The sequence below is a fragment of the Solanum dulcamara genome, chromosome 7 (genome assembly GCF_947179165.1).
Source record: "Solanum dulcamara chromosome 7, daSolDulc1.2, whole genome shotgun sequence".
In the NCBI taxonomy this organism is placed as follows: domain Eukaryota; kingdom Viridiplantae; phylum Streptophyta; class Magnoliopsida; order Solanales; family Solanaceae; genus Solanum; species Solanum dulcamara.
In genome coordinates this window covers 10,037,582-10,062,518 of record NC_077243.1, presented here as the reverse complement: position 1 = coordinate 10,062,518, position 24,937 = coordinate 10,037,582, and the positions used below count along the sequence as shown (strand labels likewise).

The 24,937-nt window shown below is 33.5% G+C and overlaps 3 protein-coding genes across 3 annotated transcripts; all 3 read left to right on the top strand.

The window, feature by feature from the left end:
* Nucleotides 1-1,072: 1,072 nt before the first annotated feature.
* Nucleotides 1,073-2,863, top strand: LOC129896513 (E3 ubiquitin-protein ligase ATL31-like). The gene has a single exon (XM_055972436.1). The coding sequence runs from the start codon at nucleotides 1,253-1,255 to the stop codon at nucleotides 2,459-2,461; it is 1,209 nt and encodes a 402-aa protein (XP_055828411.1). The 5' UTR covers nucleotides 1,073-1,252; the 3' UTR covers nucleotides 2,462-2,863.
* An 8,613-nt stretch (nucleotides 2,864-11,476) lies between these two features.
* Nucleotides 11,477-21,264, top strand: LOC129896675 (DEAD-box ATP-dependent RNA helicase 20). Its single transcript, XM_055972613.1, has 10 exons — nucleotides 11,477-11,680; nucleotides 11,770-12,437; nucleotides 12,518-12,697; nucleotides 12,793-12,954; nucleotides 13,039-13,193; nucleotides 14,292-14,384; nucleotides 18,223-18,308; nucleotides 18,389-18,615; nucleotides 20,557-20,790; nucleotides 20,902-21,264. The coding sequence occupies exons 1-10, from the start codon at nucleotides 11,619-11,621 to the stop codon at nucleotides 21,000-21,002; spliced, it is 1,968 nt and encodes a 655-aa protein (XP_055828588.1). The 5' UTR covers nucleotides 11,477-11,618; the 3' UTR covers nucleotides 21,003-21,264.
* A 779-nt stretch (nucleotides 21,265-22,043) lies between these two features.
* Nucleotides 22,044-22,723, top strand: LOC129895086 (60S ribosomal protein L27a-3). Its single transcript, XM_055970730.1, has one exon. It carries the CDS (start codon nucleotides 22,117-22,119, stop codon nucleotides 22,561-22,563), a length of 447 nt encoding a protein of 148 aa, XP_055826705.1. The 5' UTR covers nucleotides 22,044-22,116; the 3' UTR covers nucleotides 22,564-22,723.
* The last annotated feature ends 2,214 nt before the right edge of the window (nucleotides 22,724-24,937 follow it).

Genomic DNA, 24,937 nt, shown 5'->3' with positions numbered 1-24,937 from the left:
TGATAACTATTTTAAAATAAATATTTTTAGTATGCGTGAAAACTAAAAAGAGACAGAGAAAGTACTAGAAAACTTTAACCATGTTCATTAATCTAATAGAGCCTGACACGGAAGCAAAATACAGATGGAGATGATTTAAGAAATTTTAAAAACACTCAAAAACAAAACATGCAAATACACTGGGAGAAATTATACAATATTTACGGAGAAGAAGAAAGTTGATGTGCAAAGAACTTGAACTTAAAAAAGAAAGCGTGAAGTATTTTGGAAGAGAACCATTTAATCGGAATTAATTTGTTTTAATTACTTTACTGTTACATGTACAAAGTTTGGCCGAATCGGATAAAGTGGATATAGTTAAACTAAAAACGATGAATTAGATTGCCGAATAAACATTATTTTTCCACTTATTTTTCTTTTTTTATAATCATCCAATCAAACGAATGATCAGCAGCACTCCTAATTTGAATTGTGTGACTTTAACTCATAATTAAATGCACAATTGGTCCAGATAATGAAAAGAAACTAAACAATTAACCATTTTAAAATAACCTCCAACCACATGGAGCCACTCATTATGACCACAAGAGCTTTTAAGTTCTAGAACATCGAAGCAGCCAGTCCTTTAACCAGATCATTCCAAGAAGCTGCCTTATCGTTTGGTAACTAGTTATAAAAAATATTATATATATATTAAATTATGTATAAGTAATATTATATTTAATTTATAATTTAAAAGTGTATGTAATTAATATATGTATAAGTTACATAAAAATTGTGTATAATTTTATATAAAATATAAGATAAAAAAATTAATACGTAAATAACTTAACATTGTATAATTAATTCATGTATAAGAATTTTCTCATAATAAATTTATGTATTACTAATATATGCATATTTTTAATCACCTACCCAAATAAGCGGAGCCAGTTTGTAATCAAATGAACCCTTTCAACAAAAAATTATAATACTTATACATAATTAAATTTATTTTTCATGAAATTCCTTTTAATTAATTTATGTATTTATGTTTTCAAATAAAACCTAAAGTCAAAATTCTCTCCTTGTGTTTTTCTTCCTCCAATAATACTCTTTTATATTCTACTACGACTTTTCCAGACTTAATAGAAAATTCTTTCCCTATCGTTTCCTCTGTTTCGATTATTATATATATAAACCCAAAATACTTCTGCCAAAGATCCATTACTGCGCCTTCTCCGGCCGGCTAAATTTCCTACTAAAAGCTGTCATGGTTACCTTTAAAGCTCTGTCCATCAATCTCCTCCTCCTTTTAGTATTATTATGTCAGGCTGACGCTCAGCCATCAAATTCCCCTGGAACCGAGGATCAGTTCCGGTACCCCAGTGTCAGTCCGGCAATGGCTATTATCATAGTGATACTTATAGCTGCTCTTTTTTTCATTGCCTTCTTCTCAATTTACATACGCAACCGCAGCGCAGCTAACGGTAGCATCCGTCAAACCTTCTCCATGAGACGTCGTACAGCTGCTGCCACTCGTGGACTCGAAAATTCGGTAATCGAGACTTTCCCTACCTTCACTTACGTCGAAGTAAAGGATCATCATATTGGAAAGGGAGCTTTGGAATGTGCTGTATGTTTGAACGAGTTTGAAGATAACGAAATGTTGCGTTTGATCCCTAAGTGTGATCATGTGTTCCACCCTGAATGCATCGATGCTTGGCTCCAATCTCATGTAACATGCCCTGTTTGCCGAGCTGATCTTACTCCTAAACCTGATGAACCGGCGCCGGTTCAAGCTCCTGAGGTGAACCGGGAATTGGGGCAAGAACATGGAGAAACAGAGAATTTGCAGCAAAATAACGAAGTTTCGATTCAAATAGAGGGAGATGAAAATTTGATGTCACAGCATCAGGAGAGCTCTGTTAGACCAGAAGTTAAGACAAATTTGAGTTTCAACGCATCGAACCGGCCTCCGAGATCATTTTCTGTAAAGAGGCCAAAGATGTTCAGTAAATTTAGGTCTCATTCGACCGGCCATTCATTGGTGGTACCAGGGGAGAATTTAGACCGGTACACTCTTAGATTGCCGGAGAATGTTAGGAAAGATGTGCTGAACCGGGCTCTACTAAACCGGACAAGGAGTTGCGCAGTAACGCTCCCAAGACACGGTAGCACTACAAGAGGGTACAGAGCCGGTCCGGGAGAGGGAAGCAACAGGGGTGCAAGGTCACTCAAGCGGATCGACCGGTTCGACCCGGAAGCTAAATCGGACCGGTGGGTTTTCAAAATTGCACCGCCATTCTTTTCAAGAGGTCCATCAATGAAGTCACCAAAAGTAGGGGCTGATAACGAAGAAGCATCCACATCACGTAGTAATGTGAAAATGGCAGTAAAAATGCCGTCATTCAAATGCTTGGAGCCGAAAGGTGATGAACCGGGTTTGCTGGCACATGACTCGGCTCGATCTCCGGTTTAAAGAATTTGGTGATTGCTGACTCGGCTCGAAAAATGAGTGTTTAATTAAGCGTGGCGGAAAGGGAAAACTTTTTGTTCGCCGGCAAATGAGGAGAACGCGTGGTCCATGCTAGTTTTCCAACTTTGAAAATTCCGCAATTGACTTCATTGCACATATTATAAAATGGCCAAAAGTTGAAATTCAAGGTTTCTGAATTCTAGAATATTCTTTAAAATGTTGATTAACTTTGATTATTTAAAAACAAATAATATTCAACTTTTGGTTTTATTTGGGGTGAGATAGATGGTGTTCAAGAGTTAATTAGTTGGATGATGAAATACCCTAAACACAATGTAATTATACTATATGTTAAGTGTTTTGTTTTGTTCTTTTATTGATAGAGATGTGATGGCTTTCCTCTCCTTTTTAAAGGCTTAATACATAATTAATTCTTTAAATTTATCATAATGTAATATTTAAATATTTGAACTAAGTGTTGTTTCAATTGAACACCTCAATTTTTAAGGTTTAAATTTTAAAATTATTTGTATGTATTCTCATTCGTTTATTAGGTAATTAAGTAAACTACATAAAATATATCATTATCCTTAATTATATACATTCACCTTAATAAGCCGTAAAATATCATGAATTTTTTATTTGAACTGGTTGCGTATAATTAAATGATATGACATATTTTATATGATCAACTTAACTATCTTATCGAGGAATAAAAACAAACGCAAAAGGTTCAAAATTTGAATTGAAATGTCTGATAAGAATATGTGTTAAGTATTGAAATTGCCAATCTAATTCAGGAAAGGCATAGCTTTAACTATTATAAATCAAAAGAGTTGGAATTGGCCTTGATCTTTATCCTGCATTTAGTTGTTCAGAGAAAGTAACAAAAAAGTCATATAAGTTGTTATAAGTAAGAATAACATAAATATCAAAAAATTAATCACTCCAGATTCATTTTTGATTTTCTGTTTTTCCCTTTTTTTGATTATGGAATACTATGTCTTTTTTCTTTCTTATGGATTGTGGAGTACTTGGAACTTGGTAGTGGTAGGCACTGGGAATAATTTGATAGTAAGAGAAGAAAGAGTCTATAGAGTCTGTTTGGATTGACTTTTTATTTTTAACTTATATCTTTTAGCTTATTTTTATTATTTTAACTTAAAATAATTATTTATAAGCACTTTTCTAACTTACCCAAAAACTTCATAAGGTTCAAATATTACATATCTTATGATGGTTGTTGCAAAAGGAAACGATATTCAAATGTTGTTGCTTTTGTTTTTTGATTTAAATGATTTTTTTCTATTTTTATGTAAAATTTCCTATCATGCCCTTTGGAAATTATTGGGGAAAAAATGATTTTTATGGTTTTATAAGGACTTAAGGAGATTGGGATGCAAATTATTAAAAATAATACTAGAATAAAATGTAAGTCATAAAAAAAAAAAAAAAATCACAAATTACTCAAAAATTTTCATTGAGCAGATCGCTTTTAAAGAGAAGAAAACAAATCGATTGCGACTCTTGTAAAGCAACGTTCAAAGAGGCCTGTTGAGAAGTTGGCATTTACGGCAATGCTTCACAACAGTTTTAATAAACAAGAGTCTCCATGAAAGAAGGTACATATAACTTTGCCCCTTTTTGTAGTGCTACAAAATATATTAAATATGTTACTTAATAGAGATGGTGTTTCATTATTAATGTAGGATGTGATTATATTACAAAATAGCTGTTAAATGCAATGACCAAATGGAGTAAATCAAAGGTAGGTTTAAGATTCGTTATTTTTTAAGAGAAGAAATACACAATAATAATAATTTCAAATACGTGAAGCATATCGCGTTTAGTAAGAGTTGAACTCGAATATATGGTCTGATCCTTCCTTCAAACTAAAAATGGTGTAACTTCACATAAGAAAAACATGTTGAACTCGATGTATTTTACTTAATTAGTATTTGAGAACATACGTTACATATTTGTCCCTTGCTATTATTATAATTTCTCTCTTAAGAGGTTGTGTTATAGAATAAGAAATGTTTTATTCATGAATCTCTATGACATGACTAAGTGAATGAATTCATACAGAAAAATAATAAAGTATATAAATGTCTTTAACAAAATTAGCAAATATGTGAAGAATAAATATATGTGCATTTTTGTAAAACCTACAAATAAATCATAATAAATGTATATTTGTCTTAGCTCCAAGCATTCTGAAGTAGGATAACTTGTTTAAATTTTGAAATAATTCTAATCAATGTGAATAAAAATACAATGAAATCCACTTATACTTAGAAATGAATATTCCTCTTTACTCCATCAAACTCTCACAATTTATAGATTACTTATCAAAGTTGAAACTTCGAGTTTTTAATCTCATAATTTTCAAATTGCTTGACCTTGACGATAATGTTGAAACTATAAGTTGATAGAATACAAAGCATATATAGTGTAATATATGAATAGGACCTCCGGATCAATTTTCATTTCGAGAATTAACGAAATTAATGATAATTTTTTTATTGATTTATCATGTTTATAAATTAATAGCAGGTAATTTATAAAATCTGATCAAATCGATCAATAAGCACCCTTAATAATAGTATATGATATTGAAGGCACATGAAAAAAGAGGTTGTTGGTAAATATTACTCATTTGTTTTCTCCCTGTATACAACTTAAACTGATTATTTATATGATTTTTCCTCAACAACACAATAAATAAATTGTTATATTCAGATTTTGATCTATTAACAAATCATGGGACCCGGTAGACGGATCTGATCCCATGAAAAAGGCGAGTTACAGAAAGTCTGAAGACCAACTGTAAAGCTGCAAAAGCTACTGTGATTGGTGACACTGCAGCAGAGATGCTGCAATAGCAGAGACCTAGACTAATGGCGTCGCTCCAAGGTTTTTTGTCTCTCTTATAAAGAGAACATTATGACAAAAAATACAATTTTCGCAAATCAAGCATATACACAAAGCAAAAGCCATCTTCAAGGAAGAACATTGCTCATACTCAACAGGGACCTGATCCAGCGTTACAGCATCTTCATTTGGGTTTTGAGTTTTGTATCTTTTATGCTAAATATTGTAAGATCGGTTCCTACACTATAAAGGAACATTGATCAGTTTGTTTGCCATTTTGACTTAATTGCTAGAGTTAGCTTTGAAATGGTTAGAAAAGTCTACATTAACCTAAGGGTGGTTGTATAGTGGGCAGTATATGTATTGCTAAGTTTCCGAGTCATTGCTAGAGTTAGCCTTGATCGGAGTGTTCAAAGTCCACGTCAGCTAAGAGTTAGTTGGGATAGTGGGCAATAGAAATATTGCTTAGACTCAAAGTCTTGCGATGGAGTTGCTGCAAGTCAAGGGGTGGAGAGGGTCTGTATCTAGTTATAAAGAGAACATTATGACAAAAAATACAATTGTCTCCTTAATTTTTTAAATATATTTTTTTTACCATATTTTAAAATTCCTTAATTTTTAAAATATCGACAATTTCTACCGAGAAAATTGTGACACCCTTGCTTAGGATAAGAGTTCCACCTCGACAAAACACATTGGTTAACATATGTGTCCTGCAAAATTATCATTAACAATTATGTTTAAAAAAAAATATTTTACCTATAACAATTAATAAATGATAAAAGAATCAAGTAGAGGCTGGTATAGACTAGATCAATAACATTGAATTTGCCTAAATAAACAATGGAATAGGGAAGCAAAGATCTTCAAGCATTCTATAAGTTCCGTATTTGCATCTTCTTTGCCTTCTACTTTTTTATTTGTCAATATCATTGTCCATTAATATATATCTGCTTGTATGAAAAAGAAAAAATAATTATCAGGTACAAATAATAATTTACATTTATATTGATTCAACAATAAATAAGCGATGCAACATCACACAAAGTCAAGATTGTAAACTAATTAAAAGAAATACTACAATTAACCAGAAACAAAATATTATAATTGCTGGAGTATTTTTTTAATATATAAAGACGATAAAAGCATAAGAATAGTATGTCAATAATATAGGGGTTGATGTATTTCAACTATTAGACATTAACTATATGGAATAAACTTGTTATATATGGAGGATAAAAGACAAATGTTATATATTTCCCGTATGGACTTTAACTACTTGACATCGACACACTCCACAAATCAAAGTTACTAATTATAGTTGATCTAAAGTCTTAAAAGTTGAGACGTAAATATTATAGTTTTATTCATTTTTATTATCTAAGAATTTTTATTTTAAAGGATATAAAAAATAGTACATGATAATTTTATTTATTGAAGAGTCTATTTATTTATGAAGGGCAAAAAGTTCAATCAATAATTCTAAATATTAGATATGAATTTTTTGGACATTTTGATGGACCTGTTTTGCCTATATATTTTGCGTTTTTTTAAAAACTATTTTTGCCTATTTTCTTTGACCTCTTTTGAACTGTCTTTTTTAAGAGTTTTTCTTATTTATTATTTTGGAAGTTTTTTGACAATTTTTTTTTTGTACAAATCTATTTTAATTGAAAAAATATTCAGTACAAATTTAATCATAATAAGAAAATCTTCTCTATTAAATTTTTATTATAGATAATATTTAATATCATTAAATAATTGTATAATAATTGAAGGAAAATGGTGAAATTATAATAAATGTAGAACAAACTATTGTATGTACGTTATATTATTAATTACAAAAAAAAATTAAGATAAAAAATTTACATAAAGAGGAACTTTGGGTCACAACAATGACGTATGTGAGCCCAATTTTTAACAAATGATTGACATGGACGAATCATATCTAATAGTTCGCTAAATAACATGGTATAATTTTTAAATCAGACTTAATCATGAAATATTTCACCTCATTCCACATACCAAACGACCCCTTAAATTTTAATTTGATGAATTCAATGGCAAATATTTTTTTGAAAGTATATAAAGAACTTCTAATCATAATAGTTTTCCTACTTACTAACAGATAAAAAATCGATAAAAAGATGATGACAAAGAGAGAATAGTATGAAGGTCTCGAGGGTTTCTTCAAAACATAACAAGAATGTGGTATTAGGTATTGAATTATTTGAATAAAAATCAAAATAAGAAGAAAATGTATAAATAGAGGAAGCCTATGTTTCTTGTAAAGTTTGTAGGGTCGTATTTCGAGAGCCCCTTCATTCTTTAAATAAACACATATCTCTTGAAAGCATGCATACATACAAACAAAAAGTGAAATCAATAAAGATGTAGAGAAGTTTATCAACCAACATATATATAAATTACGGGATAATATAATTTTATAAAACAGAAAAAAAATATAATTACCTCTAAAATCACGGTGTATAATTGTGTTGCTTTGGCGTGAGTACAAATTTACTCTTTATATCGATAATATGTGTTTAAGTGTTATTGTTCAATTGGAATTAGTAGTGAAATATAGAACTTTATGTTTCATTAAATATTAGAACCTCAATTAGTTTGTTTCAATTCTAAATATTAGGTAAATTGTTAGTAGAAAACTTTTACCTTTTAGGGGTTTTTATTAATTGGACGTTTACTTATTTTTTTGGAAGTTTTTTTTGCCTTTTTGGAATAGTTTTTAAACCTTTTTTGAAAGTTTTTTGCCCTTTGGGGTGGGGGTGGGGGGGTGGGGGGGGTGGGGGGCTTTTTGGACCTTGTTGTTGGATCTTTTTTTCTTGTTTTTTGAAAGTTTTTTGCCCTTTTGTTTTTTTTTTTGGGGGGGGGGGGGGAGGGGGGAGGGTTTTAAACCCTTTTTTTTTACTTATTATTTTGAAAGTTTGTTTTTTTTGATTAGTTTTTTCTGAATCAAGTCTATTTTAGTTGGAATTTTTTTTCATAAATTTAATTATAATAAGAAAATTATCTTTATTTATTTTTATTATGTTTATTATTGTTAATATTTAGTATCATCAAAATAATAGTATAATAATTGAAGAAAAATGGTGAAAAGATGATTTTATTTAAAACAGAGTCTTTTAATGAAGGGTAAAAAGTTCAATCAATATTTTAAGGGTCTTCATTCTTTTAACATAGTACTAGTTTAGAATACGTGTATTTTGCACGTGTGTGTCACGTCAATCAATAACACTGTTATTACTCCTCCGTTTTTATTTATAGGGCGACCATTGGGTCACTGAATGAAGTCCTCCATTTCTTTTGAAGGTTCTGACCCGCAGCGAGGCAGAGAGTCACAATTTTAGTTTCACGTGCATTAAAAACTAAGTAAGTTTACTATTCAACCCTTATTTAATATTTTTTTGAACTCAAGTTTTTAATCAATGAACATGAATTAATTCATTATGATTAATTAATTTGACCAGCGAACGTGAATTATTTACTTAATTTTTTTATGTTGGTCAAATGTATATTTTCAAGGCTAATAACTCAAAAGGATAAAATAAGAAAAATAATTTCATTTATGCATTGATTTTGTGAAATGACAAATACTAAGGATAATCTATTTTTAGTAAGGACGATATATAAATAGGAACAAAGAGAGTATATAAGAATAAAATTATTAAAAAATAGTAATTAATGTTAAAATAAATGATATATCTATCTAAATTGTAAGAATTTCATATAGAAAAATTTAAAAGTTATTTTTTAAAAAATGAACATCTTTCTTAATATTTTTAATTTATTTATTTATTTAATTTACCATAACTTAAATAAGATTTAATTCCAAATAAACTAAACCCAGACGATTGGGTTACCTAAATATTTTTTTTTTAATTATTCAATCATAATATTTTTGAAATAATGAACTGTTGCAATTTAGAGGAATTGGGTCCCCCCCCCCCACACCCCAAATTCAAATAATGAAGGATTTAATAAAATTTTAATCAATTTTAAAATATTACATATTAAGAGTTTTTTACCTATTATAAATAAGTCAAGATTTAATATTTATACCTTTAATTAATTTTAAAGTTTCAAACATTATGCTAATTTTAAAGTGTTAAATATTAGGATAATTATTAAATGTCAATAATTTGAGAAAAATAGTAATGATAATTTTTTTCTATTGTAAAGTCTTTTAATAAAGGATAAAAAATTCAATTAATATTTCTAAGAACCCTCGTGCTATGTGTTTTGTACGTATGTATCACATTAATTAATAATAATTTTATATAAAAAGAACAAATTATTGTGTGTATGTTACATTATTATGTTCAATACTTTAAAAATATAACGTAAAATTTTAAGATAAAAAATGTACTTAAAAAATATTCTTATTCCTATGGTTACATTGGCAATCTTTAGTTAGTGAGATTACGTATATTGAAAGATATATAGAGAAGAATACAGTAATCAATATAAGTTTATAAATTGGTTCCAAATAAATTAAATCAAAAATAATAATTTCTAAATATTAGGAGTTAGTACTAATAAATTTCCTACTTATTCTCAAATTAAAACTTTTATATCATGAGTTAAAAATTTATATACGATGTTTAAAATAAGTTGCATGTTGTTTGTGTTAGAATTCAAATGTCCCACGTTCAATCAACATTTTAAGGGTTCATGCTTTTAAGTTTTAATATAATATAGATATAGATAGATGGATAGATAGATAATAAATAAATGTTTATTTCTTGTTGAAAAATACAAATCCAATTTTACTATTTAATTGTGTTGTAAACTTAAATTATATCAACTTTCACCCTTATGTATGCTGCTTCAAAAATATTAGACTATCACTGACAAAATCTATAATACGTATTATCGTTATAGTCCAATAAACTTCAAGGAATGTGCTTTTTAAGCCCAAAAACATGCTATCATATAACTTGTGCTTTATTTTATGGAGCATTTTATTTTTTCACTTCCTTTCCAATATGAAGAAAAAATGCTTTCATGTAACTTGTGACTTTAATTCTTCCTTTTCAACAGAAAGTCATCACTGGAGAGTTGTTAGAATGCTTCCATGCTTCATTGGAGAGTTGTCCTTCTTCTCAACGCTTCATTTTTTCTTTCGTTTGTTGAGTTTGCTATTTTTTTTTAATTTCAATTGTTAATATTGTAAAATAGTGTTCTATTTTATCTTGTGACAAATTAATCTAAATCTTGGGCAAGTGTAAATCTTTAAGAAGACACAATTTTCTGTAGGCTTGGAACAATTTTTTTTCTTTTCACTATTTTTTCTATTTCTTGATAGCATGAATAACAAGCTTAACGATTTTAATGTTATTTATATTTATGCTTTATCTTATATTCTGTTATGGTTGGAGGTTAAAATCGAAATATTTTCTACTCCAATGATTAACTTGGTTCGAATAAATAAAATCTCAATCAAGTTAATTAATATTTTCTTTCTCTCGATTCAAAAATATAAAACTTGTTCGAGTTGAGTAAAAAAAAATTATTTGGTCATTTTATTATTTAATACTATTTTTGTATTTTCAAACAGAATAGGAGAATCTATTATTTTTTATTTTAAAGCAAATACAGTGGCGTCATCCGATTGATCAGTATTTGTGCTTGCTATGACTGTGGTAGAAAAATCAGAAAAGTTCTCTAGTCTTAAAGTTAAAAGGTAATAGCAAAAGATGATTTTCTATCAAACTACCTTGAGTCTGCGAAAGTTTATCACTAACGATATTTTAGTTCCACCAAAAAAATATCAGAAAATAAACGTTTTCTGATAATAGAAGCATGAAAACATTTTGACGTGCAAAAATTATATTCTGAAATGATTTAAAAGATTGTCTATATAATATCTATATCGTGCGTAAAACTTTAATAAAACTATAAAATGCGTTAAAGAAGAAATATAAAATGGAAGATTCGGGACTTAAGAATTTTGCCGTAGCCAAACACAAATAGTTTATGAAAATAAAAATATTCTTAGAAAAAGTAGCATATTCTTTTTGGAGAGCTTTTAAGTTTCTGCCGTTTTTGTTTAAACTACAACAAAAGAAAAAAAGTAATACTAGTAGAATAATATAAAATATTGCGGATTTTAATATAAATTGAGAAAATATCTGGTAGGCAACTGGTACAACATTACACATTTTTGAGAGGAGGGAAAAACAAACGATTGTAGAGGAAAATCCAGTTTTCTTTGCCTCCCTTTGAGCTTTCAAATCCGAAAAACCCTAATTCTCTGTTTGCGACTATGAGCTATCCTAATTACGACTCCAGATACGGTGATTCAGGCTCCTATCGACAGCGACGCAGGTACATGTTCTCTAAAATTCTTGATTTATACATACATGTTTCATAGATTACTCAATATAGTTTGAATCTTGTACTTGCTTGTGTTGTAGTGACCTAATGGCTCCGCAGCCTTCTATGTATCCACGCCCTATGCCGGGTGGACCTGCCGCTAGCTACGGTCGTGGTGGGCCGCTTCCTTATGGCGGTCCTCAGTCAGGGGGTCCACCTCTTATGGACGCTGGTTCTAGAGGGGGTATGGGTGGATCTGGACGCGTTGGAGGTGGGTATCCACCTTTTGAAGGTGGGTTTTCAAGAGGGTCGGATATGGGCCGCTCTGGTGGCTTTGGAAGTGGAGGAGTTGAAAGAGTGGCTAATGGTGGTATGGGGGACCGGCCTGGTCGATTTGGTGCTGGGGCAAACTATAGTGGAAGTAGGAGTGGTGGTGGAAGAGGAGGTAGGGGTTTTGATGGAGGCTACAGTGGTGGACGAGGAGGTGGAGGTGGAGGTGGAAGGTATAGTTCGGATGGAGGGCGTGGTAGTAGTGGCGGGAGAGGAGGTAGGCATGGGAGATCACGTGATGATCTTGACAACCTTACTCTTCCAAAGCAAGACTTTGGAAATTTGGTACCCTTTGAGAAGAATTTTTATGTTGAAAATCACGCTGTGAGGGCAATGACGGATCAGGAGGTTGCTCTTTATCGTGCACGGCGTGACATTACCATTGAAGGCAATGATGTCCCTAGGCCAATTCAGATGTTCCATGAGGCGAACTTTCCTGGTATTACTTCTGGAGACCTAAAAGTATTGATTAATTTAGCTAAATCTATTGAAATTGGGCTGATTGAATTGGTGTGATAGATTATTGCCTGGAGGTTATTTCAAGACTAGGATTTGTTGAGCCGACACCTATCCAATCACAAGGATGGCCAATGGCTTTAAAGGGCAGAGACTTAATTGGAATTGCTGAAACTGGTTCTGGAAAGACTTTGGCATATTTATTGCCTGCTTTGGTCCATGTCAGCGCACAACCCCGGTTGGGTTAGTATCACTTTTCCTGTTTGTTTTTATTGTTTAGACAGACTGGCTGGTTTTTATGACTGCCTTCTTACTGATCTTCCCCCCCTAAAATCCAGCACAAGGTGATGGTCCAATCGTGCTAGTATTAGCACCTACAAGAGAATTAGCAGTTCAGATTCAAGAAGAAGCTGGCAAATTTGGATCGCGTGCCAACATAAGAAGTACCTGCATTTATGGCGGTGCCCCCAAAGGACCTCAAATACGTGATCTTAGAAGAGGTATTCGGTTTCCTTGTTCATTAACTTGTTAGTATTCAATTCCTTTTTGCCAAACTGGTTTTAAAACATGAAACTTCATGTCAGGAGTTGAAATTGTGATAGCAACTCCCGGTCGGTTAATAGATATGCTGGAAGCTCAGTATACGAACTTGAAAAGAGTGACTTATCTTGTATTGGACGAGGCTGATCGAATGCTCGATATGGGGTTTGAGCCTCAAATAAGGAAACTAATTTCCCAGGTATGCACAATCTTTTTTTTTCTTTTACGATTTTAATTGCATGAGAATCCGCAATTTAGTTCAATAATCATTTTGTGTCCTCATCTGTGTTAATACTTCATCATGTTCATTCATTGTAGCGAAAAATAATGTATCTTTTGGGCCCTGCTTCAGTACAATTTTTCAACTTCCATTGTTTATTTTGCGAGCTGCAGTTGGATGAGTGCATTGAGTGGAACTGTCTCTGACAGTTCAGTATGAGTATCTTTTTGTTTGACCCTGTCGGCAGTGGTTTAGCATTTTTTTTCTGGGGTTGGTATATTAACCTTTTGAGCCATTATATGAACAGAAAACATATAGTTTTGCCAACTTCTTCATATTGCTCTTCAGTTTGTAAATTTTACTAGGACCATGAATAAAATGTGAGAGAAGGAAGTTTTCTTGACTGATTTGCTTGCTTGATTTTGCATCTTAAATATGGAAATTTTGATTATTTGCTAGATTTGGGGTGTTGAAATGTTTTAAAAGTTTAAAGGGGTAAGGGAGATTCTGTTCTTTTGTTAAATTGGTAACGGAGATGCAACACATTTATGTGACTTTCCTTTTCAAAGAGGTTTTAACAATATATTTATCAATTCACAGTAGTTAAGGTATTTTGATGAGAGTAGTCAGCAGGTTGCGTTGAACTTTGGCAAAAAGCTTTGACATTTTGGACATTACCTTGTGATTGGTCTGGTCTCAAATGACTTTTGGTTTTTCTCATGTAACTTAATGCTGTATTTAACCATATATGTCACAGGCTTCACATACTTAGCTTCTGCATTTTCTATGCCTATGTTTGAAAGACAAATATTGCATGTGTTGTTTCTTCCCACTTTGTTAGATTGTGCAATAAATTGGTTTTGTTGTGTCTCAAATCCTCCTAATTGTCTATGCTATTTTGTTCAAAATAGGTTGCAAATGCAATTTCGAACAGATACTCATGTTGTGTTACTATATATTTGTCTTGCTGGCATTCTATTTTGATGTGGCTGTGCTTGAGTTATTGCATAATTTTAGAAATTCTGTTGAGAGAAGCTCATAGTCTTGAGGTTTACATATTTTGTGATGATGTTGCAGATTAGACCAGATAGACAAACCTTGTATTGGAGTGCCACTTGGCCCAAGGAGGTTGAAACCTTGGCTAGGCAGTTTCTACGTAATCCCTATAAGGTAAGTAGTGAAGCCATATTATAATGCTAAACTCTATGTTATGTTAACATATCAGTGCGTCACAAGTAGGGGTGTCAAATGGGCGTGTTGGGCTAGAATTGGGAGGGTTAAAATAAGCTGATCTAATAAATGGGTCAGTTAATTACCCATCCACATTTACTTGAGCTAAAATGGGTTTGGCTAAGATAGGTTAAAAACTGGATTGGGTCATGAATTGCCTAATTTGACCTGCTTATGTATAACTAGTCATGTTGTCCATGGGTTATAGAAGGATACAACTAGTCATGTTGTCCACTGACTCGTCATGTTGTTCACTGCTTGTTTGATTCTTGACTTTAAGGGTCTTATGTTTAATTCTATCATCCTTGAGGTATTAGTCTTACTTGCATGTTCTTGTTTGTGCGTTAGTAGTGTTTCCGATGTGTTTTGTGTTCACCTTGTTGGGTTAATATTTGCTTTAGTGGCTTGGTTAAACGATGGCATATTAGGGTCTTGTTCTCGGTCCGGACGGGGGGAGATGTGAATAGGCACATTGGGTCGTCTTTTTTGTGGGATTATGACAATGTGCATGGAAGCATTGAGGGGATTAGTGGTGGAATGTAGAAGTTCAAGGGAAGGTGGAGGCAAAGAAGGGGGCTTACGCAAAGTTGGTGGAGAGTAAGGACGAGAATGAAAAATGAATAAATAGGTAGAAGTATAATTTGACTAGGAAGAAGGCTAAGTTAGTGGTTATGGTGAACAAAATAACAACCTTTGAGCCCTAATACACAGAATTAGAGGACAAAGGCGGGGACAAGAAGTTATACATGCTTAACTAAGGCTAGAAAGAGAAGGGTTCAAGACCTTGACCAAGTGAAGTGTATCAAGAATGAGACGACAAAGTATCGGTGGATGAGGTACTTATTAGAAGGGGACAACAGATATACTTTCATAAACTCTTGAACAAAGAGAGGGACAAAAGCATTGTTTGGGGAATTTGGAGCACTCAGAAATGTGACACAATTATGGTTATTATAGGCGGATAAAGGTTGAAGAGGTTAAGGGTGTTATTCGTAGTATGCGTAGGGTAGAGCGACTGAGCTAGACAAGATTTTGATGGATATTTGGAAGAGAACAGTTGGGGCAAGTATATTGTGGCTAACTGTGTCGTTTAATGTCATTTTCAAGACGAAGAAGATTCCCGAAGCGTGGAGATGAAGTACAATAATTCCAGTACAAGAACAAGAGTGACATTCAGAATTGCAACAGTTATAGGCGTATCAAGTTGCTAAGTCACACTATGAATGTTTGGAAAAAGGTGCGGAGTTGAGGTTGAGCAGGATTGTGACTATTTTTGAGAATTAGTTCGGATTTATGTTAGGATGCTCGACTAAAAAAGGTATCTATCTCGTAAGGAGATTGGTGGAGCAGTATAGGGAGAGAAAGGAATTACACATGGTGTTTATTGACCTTGAAAAGGCTTATGAAAAAATACCTAGGGAGGTTCTATGAGGTGCTTGGAGGCTATAAGGGGTACCTGCGGCGTACACTAGATCAATTAAAGACATGTACGATGGAGCCAAGAGCCAAGTAAGAATAGTTGGAGGTATTTGAAGTAGTTTCACATGTTTATGAGATCGCACCAAAGATCAACCCTTAACCCATTTTTATTTGCCGTCGTAAAGGATGTATTGACGCGAAGAGTTCAAGGGGAGGCTTCGATGGAAGACAAGATGTGGGAAACGAGACTGAGATGGTTTGGGTATGTGGTGAGGAGAAGTACGGATGCTCCGGTGTGGAGGTGTGAGATTGACTAGGGATGGATTCAAGAGAAAGAGAGGTAGAGATTGATCGAAGAAGTATTGAAGACAGGTGATTAAACAAGACATGGTGTAGTTGCGGCTCACCGAGTATATGACCTTCGATTGGAAGGGGTGGGAAGTTAAGAGGTATTTGTTCAGTCGTCCATACGAGACAAGTCATTCTTTTCAAGTTTTATATGTTTGAGCTTCCAACATATCTATTAATCAACCGGAGGTTGCAATCACAATTTCAACTCCTAACATGAAGTTTTGTGTTTGAAACCAGTTTGGCAAAAATGGATTTAATAATAACAAGCTAGTGAACAGGGAAACCAAATACCTCTCTTCTAAGATTACGGATTTGAGGTCATTTTGGCACACCACCATAAATGCAAGTACTTTTGATGTTGGCACGCGATCCAAATGTGACAGCTTCTTCTTGAATTTGAACAACTAATTCTCTTGTAGGTGCTAATACTAGCACGATTGGACCATCACCTTGTGCTGGATTTTAGGGGGGGGGGGGGGAGATCAAAAGGAGGCTGTCATAAAACCCAGCTAGTTTGTCTAAGCAATAAAAACAAACAGGAAAAGAATTTACCCGGAGGTATAATGAAAAATCAGTAACTAGTAGAAAGAATGACACATTTGGTAACACCAATCAGAATATGCCTTAGCTAGGAGAAAAATTAAACACTAGGCAAAGACAACCTGATGTGCGGCAATCTTGAAAAATGGAGGAACATGGTGTTGGTTTTGCTAGTATCCAGACGTTCTTGAACAGATAATGGAACCTGATCTTGAATGTCGCATAGAAGAGAGACTTGACGTACCATACCTAGTCTTGTAGGTGGCTGTACTGAAGCCGGCGGTAGGTGGGTTATAGCGAACGGTGAGAAGGAGAGACACACCTTGTGAAAGGCTCCCATTTCAGTTAGTCGGAATCTAGGTCAAGGTCGTTTTTTGGCTTCTGACAGTGAACCAGATCTAGGGTTTTGGTAGCAGCAAAAAGATATGAAGGGTCGGAAAATTGAAAAAGTAGATCGGCGGGCCAAGAATAGGAATAAGTTTGCACATCACGTTTGATCGGCGGAAATGTGAGGATTTCGCCGTAGGCGGAGTCAGAGCAATTTCTCTAAGTTTAATCAAATATTTAGCCCTAGTTATTGAAGGATGAAGAAAATATATAAGGAAAAATATATAAGAAGTGTATAGATACATATATATGCCAAGTTTTAGCATTTCTAGGCAGATTCATATTAAATATTAACAAATGAAGAGATTTGTAAATTTATTAAAAGCTTAAAGATACAAAATCTTTTTAGTTCTTTTCATTTACCATTCTATAATCTGTAGCTATAAAATTTCCTTTTCAGTTTCTAAAGCTATAACTTCTTACTATTTTCTATTTTAAATACTCCCTCCGTCCCAATTTACGTGGCACTGTTTGACTTGGCATGTAGTTTAAGAAATAAGGGAAGACTGTATTATGTTAACCAAATTGCCCTTATTAAAGTCACTTTAGTGCCTACTTTTAATTGACTTTTCTTCACAATAAAGTGTTAAGTGAGACCTAATAAGGGTAAAATGGGTAAGGTGCCATTAAATAGTCGCCAAATAAGGAAAGACTATTTTTTTTGGAACGGATTAAAAAGGAAAGAGTGCCACATAAATCGGGATAAAGGGAGTAATGAACTTCAATATTTGTAAATATCCTGCTTTGGTATGAGCATTTGTAAATAGTATAACAGATTCTCTAACTCAAGACTACTGTATCAAATTCATTAATTCATATTTTCAACTACGATGGAGATCAGCGAAACTCTAGTTACAAAGCAGGTTGAATTGGGCATAGAAGCTGGGCTAAGTTGGAGATTGTTTTAAAGTGGGTAATGATTAAACTTGTTAAAAGTTAGCCCCTTATTTTCTATTTTGTGCCCCACCCATAAAATTCTGGGGCGGGTCACTAATCGGCTACATTCGACACCCCTAGTCACAAAAAGCCAGTGTTTTATACAGAGGGTTTGCAATGTGTTTAAATATGCTTAACTTGTCAGGTCATCATTGGGTCTCCAGAATTGAAAGCAAATCAATCTATAAGGCAAGTCATTGAAGTTGTCACAGATTTAGAGAAATATAGCAGGTATAATCTAATAGCCACCAATATGTTACTCGATGGTATCCTGTACAAATTTGACTGCTCATGGTTTTTTGATTTCACAGGTTGATTGGGCTTTTGAAAGAAGTGATGGATGGAAGCCGAATCCTAATATTTGTAGAAACAAAGAAAGGATGTGATCAAGTCACAAGACAATTGAGAATGGATGGATGGCCAGCTTTATCCATCCATGGTGATAAAAGCCAGGATGAGAGGGATTGGGTCCTGGCTGATTTCAAAAGTGGAAGAAGTCCCATAATGATTGCCACTGATGTTGCTGCACGTGGTCTTGGTAGGACCAATCATGTTAAGGATTAGGATTATTTTAGTCTGTCCATTTAGGTCTTTCACAGTTAGAGGTAATGAGTCTCCGGCTGCTGTCAATTTTCCCGAGTAAATAATCTGTGATTTGGGACTATAGCTAGGGGCGCGTTAACCACAATGACTGTTTTTGCACCATGAGCAAGAGAGATTATAGGATTCATGGGAAGTGTTAATATTAGACCCATTAGTTGAATTTCAATAGAACTTTAGGAGGAGCTTAAGGAAATATGTCACACTTCGGTCCCTTCTTTAAAAGCCACCGCAAAAAAAATCACACTTTGAGTTTAACTACAATTTGATAGGATTTTGGTTTTAGCTGGTGTTTGAGTTGTTTGAACACTAACTGCCATCTCTCAAATTGTCCAAACACAGTTTCAGTTGATGAATTTTATCTCTTGATAAGTTTTATGGCAGAGATTTATAGTGATCCCTTTGAAATGTATTATGTGACCAGCTCTCGAGTAATCTCTAAGAAGGGATTTTTAAATAGGATGAAACTGCTCTTACAGTGAGGACTATGATGATGTAATAATGTATGGGAGTTGGGAATTAAAGGTTTACATACTTCTAAAAATGGTAATTCCTTTTTGGGTCTGTATTGGATAGTTCAGTAGCATGTCACGACCTTCCTGTTTTGGTCTGTATTGGATAGTTCAGTAGCATGTCACGACCTTCCTGTTTTGGTCTGTATTGGATGTTCGGTCATAAGAAAACGAGAGGTTGGGCATCTAATTTGAAATGTGGGAATACACCTTTTTAAGTTGGAATGTACTAGAAAATTTTAGTGCTGAAAGAGTCAATTTGCAAGTTGGTAAATGCTATAGCTTTTAGATGGAGGTCAATCAGTTTCCGAAAACCTGAGATAGATCAAGAGTAGGTTACAAAAGGTTAGGTTACAAAAGGCTACATGGTGAGAGTTCTATTCTCATTAGTGGACTTTGTTTATGCAGCCTTCAAAGTTTGTCATACAATTGCAAGTGATGTTTAATGTCTGTTTATTCTTCTGATCATCTTATCCTCTCAATCGAGAAAGAAATGAAGTCGCATGGCTTCATTTCTTTAGAAGTAAAATTACCTGTGCAGTTCCTTTTACATCTATGGGCTTACTAAAAATATGTATTTTTTTTATGTAATTGGTTGAAATCTATAGGAACTTGTAAGTATTACATTCATCACCCCATGCTTAGAGCACACAACCTAACTGCATAGCTGGTTATTACACCACTCCGTCTTGCCATCAGTGGAGCATTGGAGCATTCAAGCTGAATGAATGGCCAATTGCTCTATTCAACATTTAGAAAGTAGGATGGTGGGAATAAAGGGGATATGTGAGTTCTTTCGGCTGAATTGATTTTGGGTTTGAAACTATCGCCAACTGCCTTTGTGAACAATAGGCATAAGAGGGAAACTGAAAACTGGTATAGAATGTGACACTTGAAATTCTAGCTGCTTATGTCAAATGAAGGTGTTAAACTTCATTGTGCAATTAGTGAAGATCATAAGAGATGTCCTTCTTCCATGTGGTTGGAAGAATACTTGTGATTGTTATACTTTAGGAATTTTAAGCTTAGGGAGGTGGCTTTTATCAAATTTCCCTTCCCCAAAGGGTATGTCTCTCGTCATTTCGTCTAAGTAAGGTCGAGGTTAACGTTGCCCATCCACAGTTATGGAGCTGGTTGTCCTGACAGTCCGGTAGACTCATGCAAGATTGTTGTGTTACTGGAATTGATTTTGCAAGTTCTGGTGGAGCTGCTCCTTATCCCTGCCAGGTTAAGGTGGGCACATTTATGTGAGGAATGTGTTATCTTACATATGATCACTTGGATCTCAGTAGTGCAGGGATAAGGGTGCAAGTATCTACTCTTTCACCAGTTGGGTGTGACTTGTGTTCTTTTTTCATTTGATGCAGATGTTAAGGACATAAAGTGTGTTATCAACTATGATTTCCCTTCAAGTCTCGAGGATTATATTCATAGGATTGGCAGAACTGGACGTGCTGGTGCAACTGGAACTGCCTTTACATTTTTCACCCACGCAAATGCCAAGTTTACCAGAGAGCTTAGCAAGATCCTCCAGCAGGCTGGACAAATCGTTCCTCCTCAACTTTCTGCATTAGCAAGGTCTAGTGGTCCTAGCACTGGAGGTTTGTGTTCAAATCCATAACTTTTTATGTGTTGTATGCTTGTAAATCCCAAATTGTGAACATGATAAATATAAAGAATTGATTTATTCTACTTTTGGTTTCTTGCTGCAGGAAGCAATTTCAGGTCTCGAGGACGAGGTGGCTTTGGGAACCGGGGACAGAGATCTGGATCTAATGTAATTCCTATTGGCGGTTCAAGAAGGCCTTGGTAGTTACTGCGTCTAGTGTAGGATATGTATACTAGACATAATTTTGGGGTTCTGTATGCTGTTTGCTTACAGCTATAGCAGATTGATTTTTAGTTTAAACTAATCTCTTTCCTTTCTAGTCTCGATCGAATTGGATCATCATATGAACACTTATTAGGAATTTGGATATGCAGATGGAGATAACATAGTTTGTGTAGGAAGAATAATAGTATGCTGTTTAGTGCTACATATATACCCTTTTAAATTCACTGAGACGTTTCGAGTAGCTTTTAGATTTGAAGCATCAGTGTGGTTTTCTCTCAAACTGAGGTGAATTTTGGTGATGCTGTTTAATCTCTCCTTGGCTAGAGGAACTTTGCAGGAAGTCTCAAATTGCTTATTTTGAAAATCATATTCTTTTGTATATTTCAAGCCTTAGAAATCAATTCTCACCTTATACCCAATTGCGAAATCGTTAACTACTTAAAAGCTCGAAATGAACGGAATTGTTAATTGTTGGAATGTCATTATTTTTTTGGCAGTAAATTAATTAAATGTTCTCCTTTTCCGTTTATTTTTATTTGTTAAGTTTGAAAAATTAAGAGACAATTTAGCATTTTATACTTATTTTGCTCTTATTAATAAACACTATTCATTCCTCAACATTTAGATTACTTATAATAATTAGTGTATATCATGTTAAACATGAACAAGTAAAAATGAATAAAGAGAGTAACTTTTCAAATCCGCTCACAAAATCCACAGCATTACATTTAGAGAAAGATACTCCTTTATTAAGGTAAACCCGAGATGAACTTCACGATTTACCAGAATATGAATGTTGAATTGGATTAGAAAATAATAATATAATATACACAAATTTTTATAAAAATTAATATATAATTCATGTATATATAGTTAGATTTAAATATTTTTGACTGATCATCAAATTGTAATGTTCCTTTTATCTATAAAAATGGATTTATTAAAGGAACCCAAGCAAGAAAAAGCTTACGCGAGGCCCAAGCCCAATCAGCTCTTCCATCTATAAATTTTTGAAACCCTAATCGAACCTCACTTCTCTAGGGTTTTTCACCTAGTTCCCCTTCCCCTTTCCTCTTTTGCAGCCGACGAAGAAATGACGACCCGTTTCAAGAAGAACAGGAAGAAGAGGGGTCACGTCAGTGCCGGACACGGACGTATCGGTAAGCACAGGAAGCATCCAGGTGGTCGTGGTAATGCTGGAGGTATGCACCATCACCGTATCCTCTTCGACAAGTACCATCCTGGTTACTTCGGAAAGGTAGGTATGCGTTACTTCCATAAACTCCGCAACAAATTCTATTGCCCTACTGTCAATATCGACAAGCTCTGGTCACTTGTCCCTCAAGAGGTGAAGGACAAGGCTGCTGCTAGCAAGGGAAGTGCCCCCGTGATCGATGTTACCCAGTATGGTTACTTCAAGGTCTTGGGTAAGGGTGTTTTGCCAGAAAACCAGGCCGTGGTGGTGAAGGCTAAGCTTATTTCAAAGAATGCTGAGAAGAAGATTAAGGAGGGTGGTGGTGCCGTTGTGCTCACTGCTTAGGTTTGCTTTTCTTAATAGTTTTTGATATTCAGATTTGCCGACCTCAACTGGTTTGAGATTAAGGCTTAGTTATCTTCAGTTTTGTTTTTGATTATTAAGGGATGTTTAAACTTGAGTATCACTGTGTCTTCTGCTTTGAAATACATTCGGATATTGTCTATGCTTTTTGCTGGTTCAATTGGATGAGATATCATAGCATGTTTGCCATATAATATCCTTTTTATTAGCGAATGTTACCCTCATTTTGTGTATTTTTGCCTTTTGCCCTATTGTTTTTGTCATTCACGTTGAACACTTTGTTGTGCTGTGTATGAGTTGACTACTGACTATCCATATTTAATGAATATATTCTTTGTGGTGTCAATATTTGTAGTTGGGATATATCTTTGATTGTGCAATTTAGCTAGTGTTAGCTAGTCTTGTTTCTATTTTTACTTTGGCAAGCCTATTAATGAAATTTGTGGTTCGTGAATTCATCTTTTCGCTGCAAATTTTATCTTGCCTCATGGTTTTGATTACAAAGTTCAGAAGGTTGCTTGCTCTAGTGAAGTCAATAGAGGAAACAAGTATATGTTGAATCCAATTCTTTGTTATTTGATACTTGAATTTGAATTGGAGATCAGTTATTAACTACAACAGCTTACCATTATCCTCTACCTTAGAGACAGTTTTTGACGTGATTGTGGTGTTTGAGCCAGCATTCGTGCATCCCGATTGAGTTATCAGGTAACTGTGCACATCAAGCCATATTGGTTGATCATGAAAATTATTTTTATATCCCTTATATTTTATTTTAATTCCAAAATACCCTATCAGCTTCCCTCTTTCTCCTCACTGTAGCTCATCTTTCATTTTTCTTTGATTTTGTTTCTACCAATAATTGTTCATTTTCTCTCGATATTCCATCAATTTCTCTGTTAAGTTTTTGTATACATAATCATGCTTCTCAAAGTGGCACTTGCGTTTGCTTGTTGAACATCCATGGTTAAAATTTGAGTCCAATGTTAACAATTTATTCACATGGATCTATTTTGCAAAAAGCGGAAATGGGTTGGTATTATGTGCTTCAAAGGGTTCGAGCAGTAAACCCTTAACGGGTGTTGTTTTCGAGCCCTTTGAAGAGGTGAAGAAAGAACTTATGTTTGTACCTCTACTGTTCCTCAAGTTTTTCTTGCTAAACACAAGTATTTTGATCAATCTGAAGCTGCTATTAATGAACAGATCAAGTGGGTTTTTAGTATTTCTAAGCTTTATCCATTTTATTTTTTTTGCTCTTGTTTGATGTTTTGGTTTTTAAACAAATTGTTGTTTTCCTAGTATTGATTGTGTAATTTCTTATTCTTCTATTTATGTTGCTGTGTGTTGTTTTTTGTACTTTAACAACATAAACAGTGTACACACACCTTAGCACAAGTAGCCGAGGGTCTTGTAGCACATACACCCTAAGTAGTATGTATTTATAAAAAATTAACTTAAATAAACATTTTATAGTGAAAGTGATTTTATAATATAAATAACTTTTGATTTAAATCAACTTATTATGGTGTTAACAGCTTTAAGGGTATTTCAGTCATTTTGACAGAAAATAAGTGCTTAACAACACTTATTTGCCAAACACATCAACAACTTATTTTCAGCATAAACATTTTTATCTAAAAATTCAACTGTTTATTTATAAAAATAATTTTCAGCACTTAAAAGTTCTAAAAGCACTTTATACGTAAAAGTCATTTTTTAAGCCCATCTAAATGGGTTCTAATATGCATATAAATTTTAAGAATAAATTATTTATTTACAAAAATATTCTTTATGAATGTGAACATTGATGTATAAAAAGGATTTAAAGGGATATTTTTGTCATTTACCTACTTTATTTTGGGATAATTTATTTCGGAATTATTATACCACTCAAGGAGAAGAATAACTTATCTCAGTCATAATTATTAATTCTAGGATAAATTATCCTACACTTTGTAACTAAACTAACAATTGAAGATTATTAAAAATTTATTTTAAAATTATTTTGCCTTGTCTACACACCAAATGACCCCTTAACGGTTTGTGTTCCTTAGGGAGCAAAATGTGGAACAAAAAAAGAATATTATTTTTTGTTATTAATAGAGTTTGAGGTAGGGCACTCTCTGCAAATGATAAATAAATACCATATTTATAAATTAGATTGCGGCGAGTTTCCTCATTCGTTATATAACGTTATTGTTGTCAAGTAAATTAAATTCGCAAAGTAAGGCAGAGTGAATAAGAGGAAAAACAAAAGACAGAGTGAAAGTTGAGAGAATTGAAAAGCCGTGTGTAAGTATTTTCTTCTTTCTATATCTATATTTTTTTGTTACACTGCACAAATCCATGCAAAGTA

What these genes read in the sequence shown, in the direction of transcription:
- LOC129896513 (XM_055972436.1), top strand. Translation starts at nt 1,253, where the DNA reads ATGGTTACCTTTAAAGCTCTGTCCATCAATCTCCTCCTCCTTTTAGTA.
- LOC129896675 (XM_055972613.1), top strand. Translation starts at nt 11,619, where the DNA reads ATGAGCTATCCTAATTACGACTCCAGATACGGTGATTCAGGCTCCTAT. An exon ending in TTCTACGTAATCCCTATAAG is followed by an intron (nt 14,385 to 18,222) that starts GTAAGTAGTGAA and finishes TTAACTTGTCAG; the next exon opens with GTCATCATTGGGTCTCCAGA. An exon ending in TGTTGCTGCACGTGGTCTTG is followed by an intron (nt 18,616 to 20,556) that starts GTAGGACCAATC and finishes CATTTGATGCAG; the next exon opens with ATGTTAAGGACATAAAGTGT.
- LOC129895086 (XM_055970730.1), top strand. Translation starts at nt 22,117, where the DNA reads ATGACGACCCGTTTCAAGAAGAACAGGAAGAAGAGGGGTCACGTCAGT.